The 12,562-nt window shown below is 35.9% G+C and overlaps 1 protein-coding gene across 8 annotated transcripts in view; it reads right to left on the bottom strand.

Annotated features, from left to right (window-relative positions):
* LOC110474258 (transient receptor potential cation channel subfamily M member 7) overlaps nt 1-12,562 on the bottom strand; it is a 52,299-nt gene that overhangs the window by 12,254 nt on the left and 27,483 nt on the right. For all 8 annotated transcript variants that reach the window (XM_085588784.1, XM_085588780.1, XM_085588782.1 and 5 more), the window contains exons 10-25: nt 12,382-12,454; nt 12,008-12,108; nt 11,025-11,159; nt 10,168-10,221; nt 9,497-9,637; nt 8,886-9,020; nt 8,032-8,312; nt 7,329-7,557; nt 5,944-6,099; nt 5,664-5,807; nt 5,003-5,131; nt 4,079-4,363; nt 2,848-3,022; nt 2,158-2,290; nt 1,161-1,345; nt 409-541 (exon numbers count right to left, since the gene is read on the bottom strand). In XM_085588784.1, coding sequence (XP_085444910.1) covers nt 409-541; nt 1,161-1,345; nt 2,158-2,290; nt 2,848-3,022; nt 4,079-4,363; nt 5,003-5,131; nt 5,664-5,807; nt 5,944-6,099; nt 7,329-7,557; nt 8,032-8,312; nt 8,886-9,020; nt 9,497-9,637; nt 10,168-10,221; nt 11,025-11,159; nt 12,008-12,108; nt 12,382-12,454 — 2,489 coding nt within the window. The remainder of the gene's footprint in view (nt 1-408; nt 542-1,160; nt 1,346-2,157; nt 2,291-2,847; nt 3,023-4,078; nt 4,364-5,002; nt 5,132-5,663; nt 5,808-5,943; nt 6,100-7,328; nt 7,558-8,031; nt 8,313-8,885; nt 9,021-9,496; nt 9,638-10,167; nt 10,222-11,024; nt 11,160-12,007; nt 12,109-12,381; nt 12,455-12,562) is intronic.

The following is a 12,562-nucleotide window of genomic DNA, read 5'->3' as shown; positions in this document are numbered from 1 at the left end:
TATGAAGTAGATATGAAAGGTATTTTTCTCAATATGCAAAAAACCCTAGATTATAACCTTTCTGTCCATTTAATCAGGGGGAAAAACAAATTTGAAATGTCACAGTAATACAATAGCATTGGACTGTTTTGTAATGCAACATTTGTACATACTTCTGAAATCTATCAGCTTCTTAAAACATAATGGGAAACTAAATAATATGATTAACTCAGTTTACTGAGTGCTCCTATAGATCAAGAAGCATCAATCACATTATCAGTTTCCACACAGTAATGGAAAGATACCATATAAAATTTGCATAAATACTTCATGTTCTCGAGCTGCATTTCTCCCCCTTTAAAGTACATTTTAAATAACCTGTAAAAGTTCTAATTTTCTATTCAGAAATTTTAATTGTAAATATTCTACCGTTCGAATGTGACTCGAATCCTCTCCTCACTTCCAGAATGAAATTTATCATCCTTTTCATTGAAGTACATCTCAACACACAGCTCTTCAAAATCATGAAGTTTCTTCTGATCTTCTTCTGTCAGGAAGAGTTCTAAAGAGAGATCAACATTTAAGATGACACATGTAGTGAAGTGGTACAGGTGCTGAAAACTAATAGTCATAAGTCTATAAAGAATGTTAACAATAAAACACTACAATAAAAACAAAAACAAACAAAAAATCCTATCAGAGGGCCACTCAAGACCCTTCCTTTCTCATTGCAAAAAAAAAAGTTTAATAAGACGGACAATAAAATTAAAATAGTAATTCTGAGAGGATCTGCACACAATATTATCATTCCTTGCAATCCTACTCTTTAATTCCTTTGAGGCAGAAGCTAGATTTCTTAGCTGGATTTGATTTTGTTTAAAGTTTCAAAGAAGTCTTACAGAAAGAAAAAAAAATCCTCTCCATTAGCAATAACAATAAATTTAATATATTCATTTGTGTGATAGGTTATTTTACTGGAGGTTTTCTAGGGGCTGCCATTAAACTCTTGAGAAAAGCATGGTGATTTTCAAAAGAATTATGAATATTGAAAACACATAAAAGTAGGACCCACTTTGACTTTCTTCACAATACACATTATAACCAAGAACATGGCGCTTGTCTGACAGTTTGCTTCAACCATATCAAAAACATTACTGCAATTTTTTTTGATAACTTCATACTTGGCCCATCTGAAGTCTTGTCTGTCTTTCTTCTTTTACATATACAGCAGAAGAGGGAAGCCATGTGGCTAAGAATGATCAGTGGTGGAGGCAGAACAGGTTTTTCATGGTAGGCCATAATGAAATGATAGCGCTGATACTTCCACACGATGTTGGAAATTGCCTTGACTTGTAAATACACGTTGCTGAAAGGGAACAGAACAATATTAACACATCAAGGTGTTTTTTGGGGTGGTGGGGAGTTGTTGGTGTTTTTTAGTTGTTGTTAGATTGTTTGGTTTTTAGCACTTTGATAACAATCTTGAATTCTGAAGCCAGTTAAGTAAGAGACGAAGCATAGATTTGTTTTCTGCTACAAAATTATTTTTGTGGAAGTTGGAAACGCATTCAAGAGAACACCATGATCCAGAGCAAGGAGAGGGCTAAAGAAATTCTCCTATCAGGTAACTATCTCCTATCAGTATTTTTACTCAGAAATAAATTACACTGAGATCAAATTTCAAGTTTGCTGAACATAAAATTTAATTGTTTCTAACTAAACCCAGAATTTTATATCACACCACATTAATCTTGCAGTTTGCCTTCTTCAGTGTTCGTGAGCTGTTTATGCCCATAAATCAAATACTTGCAGAGAACTTACTACAACTGAACCCAACCAACTGAAAAACATTAAATGAATTTAGGAACAACAGTCAATAAAGACAAAGAAATAATTTTGGTTTGCTTGTTTTCTGACAAAGAGTAGTTTTCCTTGAACTTTTGATTCCCTGACCTCACAGATGTGATGTGAACCAGTCACATCACACACTTCTCTAACTTAGTCATGGCCTTGCAGTGAGGAAGAAATAAAGACCTTAGAACTGCCTTAGAACCTGAAAAAACTTCCAGAAAATGGGATTGCTTTGATCTGGCATCAGTTCTTATCTTGTCATCTTATTGCAATGAATAAACACTTGTCCAATTATTAGCAAAAACTACCTTATACCTACATACTTACTTGAAAAATGCAATCAGGAGATTAACCATGATTATGTACTGTACAAAGAGGTAGACAGCTTGAAGAAACGGGGTCAACCATGTTCCTGGGCCACAGAGATGAGCAACCTTTTCATCAGAATTATTTGCACAAACTGTGGTGGGGAAAAAAGAGATACAGAGAGGACATGTACATCTTTTAGAACTCCCAGCAGGTACAGACACAATTTAAACACCCCCCCCCCCCCCCCCCCCGAAAAAAAAAGTCACTTACAGTTTGCAACAACCACCTATGATGCACTGGTTCTGCAGTTTCAAATACTCTCCATGCATTTAGGAACATGGTAGAAAAATACCAGAGACAATGTTTCTGGCTGATACTGTGCTGTAATCATATTTTTGGCTTTTAAAAAAAAGCATAGTACATCACCACGGCCAAAATTTTGTCATGATAGCTGTGGGGCAGAATTCCCAAATCTTGCTAGGAATAGCCATGAGAGAAATTGTAATTATGTAGTTTCCATTCTAAGCCAAACAAGTTTTAGAAAAGAAAATGAAGAATCAGGTCCCATTGTTTTACAGCTGCAACCCACAAAAGGGATCAATGCCAATAGTACTGGGACTTCCATAAAATTGGAATTTCATAAGATTTTGGTAAGACCTTATCAGAGTAAGTTTTCTCTTTACTTGCTATATACTAGCAGTATCTTACCATCAATTTCATAGGCATAGACTTCACCAAAAATCATCCAGTATGGATGAAACACAATATCTCTAGCAAGAGTCCAAGAGGGTGCCTCATCAGGATAAAGTATTGCCTTCCTGGGAACACCAAAACTAAGTAGTACAAGCGCCATAATCACCACAATGTAAAACATGTTGGCCACCTATTAACACAAAAAAGTCAGTTAACTCACAAGGTCATAAATGTGATCTCACAACTCTAAAAACTTCTACAGTGACAGTGTACACTTGAGAAATTCTATGTATTATACAAGGAAAAGAGTCCAGGACACAAATATTTCACTCAGCAAATTCTGTTAAATAACAAGCCCTATAAAAAACCCCAAATTTTCCCTGTCCTTTCTTAGAATGTATTTAGTACCCTTGGCCAAAGGCAACTGAGCGTATTTCCCTTTCAACTTGAATACAATTAGGTACACAAAGAGCAGCTGACAAAGAGAAATATTCCTTCCTAAAGGTACTCAATAGCTGCACAAAATAGAGGTAGTTTTCCAAGGGCAGGAACACAGAACCTATGCCTCTTGAAAGAAATCAAAGTGAGAAATGAGCAACTTTATGCCCTTTTTTTTAAGGAATGACAAGGTTAAATTTTCTAAGAACCATTTTATAGAGGGAAGAAACACAAAAGCCTCTTCCATATTCATACATACAGCTATCACGCCTTAAAATGTTTTTTAACATTTAGAATAGCTACTGATAGTAGAGATAGGTTATTTAATTTTAAGTTTAAACAATTTTAGTATTTTTTGTGTGAGATGACAAGAAGCATAATCTATTCCCATAGATTTTGTTTCCATAGCACAAAACCACAAAGGTGCTTCAGGACACTAAACAAGTTAAAAGTTTTGACTAAAGAACACAAAAAGGCTATAAATTTCAGACCTAAATGGAAAGCTGAATCAAGACAAAGGCTTCATCAAATTCATTTAGGTCTCTGACATCTGAGAACAAAATAGGCCAGAGAAGGAAGTTCTGCCATTTTTTTACATTTATGTAACAGAAATAGTTCCATAAAGGAAGCCTTCTAATCAGTGCTTCTTTTGAAATCCTTTAAGTTATATTCCAGCTAGCTATTTTGGTACACCAACTTTCCTTTTACAGCAGGATAAAAAACTTCTAACTAAATAAAACTATTGAGAGAAGTTGTAAAAGGATGCAGTTGGGGGAAAAAAAAAATCAGTAACAAACATAGTACTTACCATTTTCCCAATCATCATAACATAAGGGCCAGCCTGTTGATTTACAGCTAGAAAATCCAGTAATCGCACATACCAAAAAATTATATTGAGACAGTATGTTATTCTTCCAGCAACAAAGACATAATTCTCCCTGTAAGTGTTTTCTCCAAAATTCCCCTTGGCTCCAAATCTTAATGCAAATCCGATGAAGAAAGTGACAATGGCAACTGTGTCACTGATATTGAAGTAATCACTGAACCACACTTTGATCTTCTGATTAATCTTCCCAGCCTCTGACATAAAAATCTGTAAAAGACATTAAGGTCAAAACAGCTCATATTTATTGCACAGGGACCAACAGTAATATATGTGAATCACTAGCATTTTTATACTTGTAAAAATATAATAGCGATTAAAATGAAGAATCTTTAAATGCTGAGCAATCAAAACCAGTTTTAACTGTGTCAGCTTCACAACAAGGAAAGGAGGATTGTCTAAACAATCCATTAAGGCATTTTGGAATTAGTGGGTTTTGGTGATGTTTTTATTTCTTTTGAGGCAGTTACTTTGACAAAAAATAATCCTATCTGCCCTTCAGTTGAGCCTCATGTACCAGGTTAAGAGACCAACTTCATCTTTCCCATTTAAAAATTATTAAAGAACTCCAGGAACACTGTAGTTATGATGGCTCTTCTGTGTCACTAAAGCTTTTGTTTTTTGATATCTTGGTCGTAGCACAGTGGCACAGCCTGCCTGACAAATAAATACACATTTTACAAGGCCTCCATCCAGCAACCTATACCAAGCTTTAAGATGAAGATATTCAATAATGTACTCTGATGCTTGAAGTGTCTTCACTTTTCTTGTTTACAGAATAATCGTTTAATGCATACTGTTTTAACTGACAAAAAAAAAGGCTAAAATCCCAGATTGTTACAGGCATACCTCACGAATTTTCTCAATTGCTGATGTGAAAATGTAAGCAATAACAATCCACTCCTGAACAGATGGTAATTCTTCCATTTTTACAAGAACCACAAATGTGTAGAGCATGAGGAATCCTAAGTATGCCAACTAAAAAAACAAATAAAACATATACATACAATTACTGAAGGTTCCTTTAAAGACATACATGGAATCTTTTGATGTGGTATACAATAAAAGCTTCAAGTAGGATTACAAGACTACATTTACCATTTTAAATAGACAGCTGTAATAATCTATTTTTTGTTAGTAAAGCTTTGCTCTTATTACAGCTATTTTTCTTTAGTACAAAATTCTGGTATTTCTATTATAGTGATTGAAATGAAGCTGTGCATGCACTTGAGATTAATACATGCTTATAGAACCCCTACTAGCAACTGATGAAGAGAATTACTTAGAACAGACTGAAAAAAAACCCAAACCACAGGGCACAGCATGTGCTTATGTAGTTTTATGAAATGAAGTATTTCTCATTTCCAGCTCAGAAAGGCAAGGGGTTTTCTGTCTGCTTTTTGGATAGTGCTTAACTTTGATTCAATCAGAGATACATGTTGGGAACATACCCCAAAAATCTGTCCTACATTTCCAAATAAAATACACACTACACAGAAAAAAACCTCACCGTATTAAACCAAAACTTCACAATTGGAGCATGATAAAACGCATAAAACTTCTGTGTAATTGGGAGTCTTTTAGGTTTTGCTGGAGTCTCCATGTCATGCTTTTCAAAAGGACTGTCCAAGATCCTCACTTCTTTAAAAACCTCCTAAAATAAAAAAAACTGTTAACTTCCCCCGCAAAAGTATATGCTTTCTGGCACTAAATTTCACTTCTTTAACTTAAAAATGAAATTATTTACGTGAGGAATATTGTTTTTAACATCTCCCTCTGCCCCACATTACCATAGGTATTTCATCTGCTGCAGTCTGGAAGTTGTTCTCACTGTCATCCATTGCCATTTGATGTGCATCTTGAGACTGAGGAATATGTGACATTTCAGCCTTGGTCTTATATTCCAACAGCAGTATAGCCGGAGGGAGTAGAATACTCAGTATCACCTGGAAAAGATGAAGACTAAGTGTAAATAGTTCACAACTACATCAAAGCATCAGAATACACCAACACACAGAATAGACTTTGAAAAGATATTATCTAAATTTCAATTGCTTGCTATTGAGGGGGAAAATAATTAGTTGTTATTACTTGTATATACACTTAAGAGCTTAGGATCACATATACAGACTGTTTCTTGACTCCAAGACATAGGAAATGGGAAAAACCAACAAATTCCAAAATTCAAAGCTACTAGAAAGAATGTGCTCCAAGCACGTAGAGATGTTCTGTTCACATTCTGCTATTTAGTCTGCTCCCAGAAGCTTTGGAACTGTGTATTGTTAGTGTATTTTAAAAGCATATACGAGGTTGTGGTTTGTGGGGGGAGGGTGGGAGTGGTGTATGTTTTGTTTGGGTTCTTTTTTCTTCAACTTATGGTAAAAAAATGAGCTAAGGTATAGATGAAGAGAGTAAGTGAAAGCTATTTACTGTCATTAATCTACTACAAAGTAAGCAAGCAAACAGTTAATCAGTTATCAAAGAGGATTTTAGTAGGTCACAAGTTAAATGATGCTTGTAGGTATTTTGTAGGAAAGTTTTATTTCATTTTATTTCTAGCAACAATTAGGTTTTGATACCTAATTTCTCACAGAAATAGGCAACTCCCATTTTGGTTCAACTGATCTACATCAATTATCTCTGTCTAGATCATAACTGATCTATATCACACAAAGGGCACCACTGGAAAACCTGTCCCAAATTTGCCTACCCTTGTTTCATTCTGTGCCCTGCTTTTGCTCAGTTCCTCCAAAATAGGATATCCACAAAGCTTTTTTACATCAAGTTTTATGTGCTACCTGTAAAAAGCCAAAATGCACGAAACTACAGTCTTGCAACAGGTTTTCCATCTGTTAAGGATTGTTACTACTATGTTTTTAGTAGTGGATTAGTATTCACATGATCTCTTTAAGCCTCTGATTAAAGGCTACTTGCCTGGTTTTGGCCTCCTATATTTCTGTACCTTATTTGAAAAGATAATAGAGTGTCAAAAGAAGCGTTTACAACAAATATTCCAGTTTTGATTATGTTACAGGAGACTGGTTTTCAGGATTTATTAATAAAAGCTATAGTTGTGAAAGCTTTACATTAACAGCATTAAAACACACACTTTGATTCCCTTTAAACATAAACTCCATTGACCCTTTTTACATTAATGAACTGCAACAGTGCTTACTTTGTACCATGAATTCTTCCTCATGTTCAGCCTTCCCATCCACATATCTGATAACAACATCTGTGTGCAAGTGTGAGCTACAAATGGACGGAGCCTGGATGACACTGCCAGCTTCAGACAAGTGGAGTTGCTCCAGTTTTTAAGTTCATAAGTCAGTAATTTCATGGCCATAGTTTCATCTTGTCGGAAGGACTGCTCTAACAGCTCAACTGCCAGCTGACCAAACTCACTAAAATGAAGAAAAAACAAAACAAAATATAGTATCTATAGAAATGGCCATGAGTTTAGCAAGGATTTTGCTGCACAAATTCCCAGCTTGCATAACTTGAAGTGACTATTATTTGCCCCTTCTGTACAGATACACTGTAATTTATAACCACAATGCACCAATCTGTGACTTAACACTTAATCTGTGTTAAAAACGTATGCATGCTAAAACAGCTATGAAAAACACACAGAAATTACACAGAAGAAAATGGCACACCGAGTCTCCTTTTAATTTGACTATAAATTATGACTTTTAACAGACCTCAAGAAAGAGCAATATCTAATATAAAGCTTCTACTAGAGTTCCACTTAAACCTTTTTGCAAAACATAATTGTTTCCAAGCGTGCTAACACAATTTGTGTTTTGTTCATAGTAGCCCACTACGTTTATTGCAGAGGTCAAGAAAATATTTTGAACAATAGGAATGTAATTTACTTGGAATACTGTTTCAGTTCTTCTGAAGTATCATCAACAAGGTCACTTTGTTTCGCCTCATACGCCATGGACCGATAGACTTTGCAAGCCACCAAAGCTTTGGCCATGGACTCCTCGCCGTGCTGCCAGAAGAAAAGGGCCATCTTCTGCCTCTTCATCAGCACTGCCCACAGCAACAGCTCGTTCAGAGGATAAGCAAAACGTCTCGTTTCAGGATCATCTATATCAACTATTTCATCTTTGGTTCTTTTCTTTCTTCCCTCTTCTGCACCAGTGTCAATCTGTAAGATAAAATCGCAAAGTCACATTTTAAGTCGCTGTATTTGGTCATTATGTAAATTTAAATAAAATGCTGAGTGATCCAATACCAGGTTATAAATAATTATAAAAAGAAAAATTTTGAGGATTTGAAAAGCGGCAGAAAATTTTTTTCAAAAACTTCAGTTGTGTACAATTCATTTTAATAACTCTGAGACTGAATTAATTTGAATTATAGATCAAAGAACAGCTGTAACTAATATATATACATACAAATAAAAAAAAAATAATGGAAACTGCTTATAGTAGTAACACATGGCCAAATCTTGCTCCATCTACCAAGCCATGTGAGTCCTACCTTCATTACCAGAACTCTGTCAAAGAAACTTTTTGGTCCCTAACATATTAAAGCCTATCCACAAGACTAGTATACAGAAATAGAAACACTCTTTACAGAATCCTATTAAAAAGCTGCAGTTTAGAAACGAGTACAAAAGCAAGGTTAAAATTCCAGCTTTACCAAAGTCAATGCAATTGCTGCTACTCACACTCAGCTACCTGAAATAAACCTCATCACGTTCCCCTCGCAGCCTCACCTTTGGTTTGTACGGCTGCGCTGTTTTGATGAAATGATTATGGCGCATTTTTTCTTTCTTGTCTGCCCTGTTACCAAAAGACTCATGGCTTTTACACATCTGAGGAGTGGTACTTGAAGGATTTCGCCCAGATCTCTGCAACAAGGAAAAAGGGTTTGGTTACTGAAACATGAATGAACTCAAACAGCAAAACCAGAATTCTCACTGGATATTTAACAAACTGTTTGTTTCCGTTGTTTTTAAGAAGTCACTAAATGGGCAGTTGCACTTGTTGGTTAGTGTAGCTTGCACAAGAAGCTAAAATATCTGCATCCCAAGCCCTGGTGAATCTGCATGTGTAGTGTCCTTTCTTCCCCTATGAGTAAGAAAAGAGGGAACCACAGAGAAGGAATTAGGATATGCTAGAATAAGGTTGAGGAGAACAAAACCTGTTGTTGGCCCTCAATCCCAGGACAGCTCTCAGCTGTCCTCATAGTCCTTACTACTGCATTTAAAATAACCAGTCCATTGACAAGAACAACAAACCAACATGGATTCCATCATTGTACAAAACACAAAGGTTTGGGTTTTTCCAGCTGAGAACAAAGGGGCTGTTACCCAAGTGCACGTACCCGATTGTTCCCGCTGAGACTGTTGTATATTGCTCTGAAGCGTTTCCTTGTATAGGTGCATCTGTAGGTTCCTCCCATCAGATATTCAATAACCAGGCCCACATCAATCAGGTTGATTTTATATCCTGGAGGAAGATTTCCCTAGGAATACAAAAGGTATTAGAGTGTTTCTACATGTTTTATCACAACTCTAAATGACAATTTAAAAAAAAAAGCTTTCACAATAAAAAACCCTCCAACACAAAACCCAAATAGCATCTACATTACTCAAGTTATTAATTTTAAAGAATAACCAGGTCTACATGAACTCTCCTAACAGAACAGATACTCATTCCATTGGTGGGGGAGGCACCAGAGGGTTTTTGTCCATTGTTTTAACAACCAAAATTTCTCCATGCTGGAAGCATCAGCTTCCAATGCCCCCAAGAAGGAAAACAATCAAAAGAAAAATGAAATACAACAGTTTAATTATAACAGTTTAAACATCTTTTATGCAACAGGGCACCAAGCATACAACAGAAATATTGAAAGCTACCAAAATGTCTACAGAGGTAGCTTAATACTTAAAATAAAATTAAATTAATTAATTGCGGATCAAACTGATAGTCAAATACAAGAAATTAACAAAAAAACAACTGCTAGTTTGACAGATTTTTACTTGGACAGCATACCTGTTTGACGTCCCGAACAAGATGAAAGAGTGTTGGGTTAGTTGGGCCTTGTTTCTTTACAACAGAAGAGAAGGAAAACTTGGAATGAGAAGTTAGCATGCAACAGCAGCACCATAAAAGGTTAATTTTAAAAACTAATTTAGAATATAAAAATATATTAAAATATAAATAAATACAATAAATAAACTTCTCAAGAAGGCTTCTCTACACGGCTTTATTAGCTAAAGAATTAATTCTTTTTTCTTTTTTTGTCAAAAGCAGATACTGAGACTGTTAACACAAACCTAAGCCATATTTGTGTACTACTCACATCAGCTAATTTTTGGTGGAAGGTTCTTTGTTCTGTCTTTGGATACTGTTATCAAAATCACCTTGGAATTCTAAGATCAACACCTACAGCAACAAAATTTTTCTAAGTAATAATTATAACCATACAGGTTGACAAATTAAATTCTTCCTAAAACTACTATGATGTTAACTGCTACAGACAGAATCCGTCCTATGAAGCCCTATAGATCTCAGATTCTGGGCACAAGCTTCACCCATGTGACTTTCTCTCATTCTCTTTTCCACTGTGCTTTGCACACTTTGTGTGTCCACAGAGCTGCAATTTTCCCTTTAGTCTCAAACCCCACCATCACACACAGATGAACACCCTACTGACACACAATTTTGGTACTGGTGGGGCTGTGCACAGCAGCCAACAGCATCCACTTCCCAACTCCAACCTCACGCCCAGGAGCCTTCCCTACCAACACCCCACAACCCCCAGACTGCTGCACACCAGCTAGGACACAACAGGCTGAGCAACTAAAAAACTGTTCTAAAAGCAGCTGAAAAAGCAATCATTTACTTACTGTGTTATAAAGTTCTTCCAGCCTGGGAATTGTAAGAAATTTGTGCATGCTTACTCCATTTTCAATCAGAAGTTTGACAAATGCAACTCTGTCCATCACAAGGGCATCCAGCATAGCCTGTTCCAGAGAGCCAACCTACAACAAATAAGCAAAAAGGTGGAGCCTAGAGAGAGCCAGCAAAAAAGTGAACTTAGATACTGTATCAACCTCCTTCATTTAGAGGGCTGGAAAAACCTTACATGTCTATAAAGATGTCTCCCTCTGTTCAGAATATCCCCTGAGCTTCACACAGTTACAGGATGGCAGAATACCCTGAAGACTTGAACTGCTCTGTAGGTCCTGCCTACTGAGACAGTGGGACTAAGGAGACATTTGGTTTAACTAATTGAGGTGTTCTCATAAGTTGCTGTTGGATAACACAAAAAAAGATTTAAAATATCTAAAGCACAGTTTGTTTCAAAGATGTCAGAACCACCATGGCAATCAACAAGCCTTACACACGCAATAAGGTAATGTTTTATTTTTATACTACTAGGCAGAAAAGGCAAGAGCCACCAGGTAGTTCTTAAACTGATTTTCAAACTACAAAAACCAGACATTTTGTCCCTCCCTCAAAAGACACTGCAGTGCTGCCAACAGTGCATTTTACCAGATGCTTCTAAAGAACTTTCTAGGGTCATGCAACTGTAACAAAGAAAGAGCATCTGACTAACATGAATTCAGCTTTCACCTTTGTAATGTGTTTTCTCTGCTAGTTATTCAGAACAGTTAGCACATTTCTAAAATTTTTCGACCATTTTCAAATACATAATAACAGAACAGCTTTAAGGTTATGCCATACACCCAAATTACTGTCTCAAAATAAATGTGTCAATATTCCAAAGTCTCTCCCTACAAAAGTCAAGATTCATCCTTTACAGTAAATTGTGCTTCTCTCTATTGGGAATTATCATTCTGCTTAACCCAGACCATTACATACATACCAGCCATTGTTGCCCATAAACAAAAACATGATTTTTGGCTATGTCAACCCTGTCCCACGCAAGTGTAAGAACAAGCTGGTCAAATGCGGATGCATTCGTGCCTTAAGAAGCAAACACAATGAAGAAAATGAAAAATTAATTGTAATACAGGATAATAAATATTCTTGCTTCCTGAAAGGGCCAAATTAAGCAATCCACCACAGAATTATGCTGTATAGGTCATCATTTATGTCATGTTATAGCATTATACAATGAGAACACAAATACCTATTTGTTTAAAAACTTACAATTCCTGTTGGTATTTTATAAATAATTCATCATATAAACACTAATCAATAATAGGTTCCAAACATTCTTAAAAAATTAAGTCTCACCTTTTAACAATGCTGTAAGTATTGCAACATCAATGTCCTGATGTTCATCTGATCCAATATGAAAAACCGTAATCTGTCCAAAATGGCAAAACGGGGAAAACATATATAAAAGTTATTTTCAGGCAAAGGTTATTGGCTTTTAAATCTTTTTCAATTCCTGACATAAAAGACACCTCGTCGT

The sequence above is a fragment of the Lonchura striata genome, chromosome 10, assembly GCF_050655825.1.
Source record: "Lonchura striata isolate lonStrDom1 chromosome 10, ASM5065582v1, whole genome shotgun sequence".
In the NCBI taxonomy this organism is placed as follows: domain Eukaryota; kingdom Metazoa; phylum Chordata; class Aves; order Passeriformes; family Estrildidae; genus Lonchura; species Lonchura striata.
This window is presented reverse-complemented; position numbering and strand designations above follow the sequence as displayed.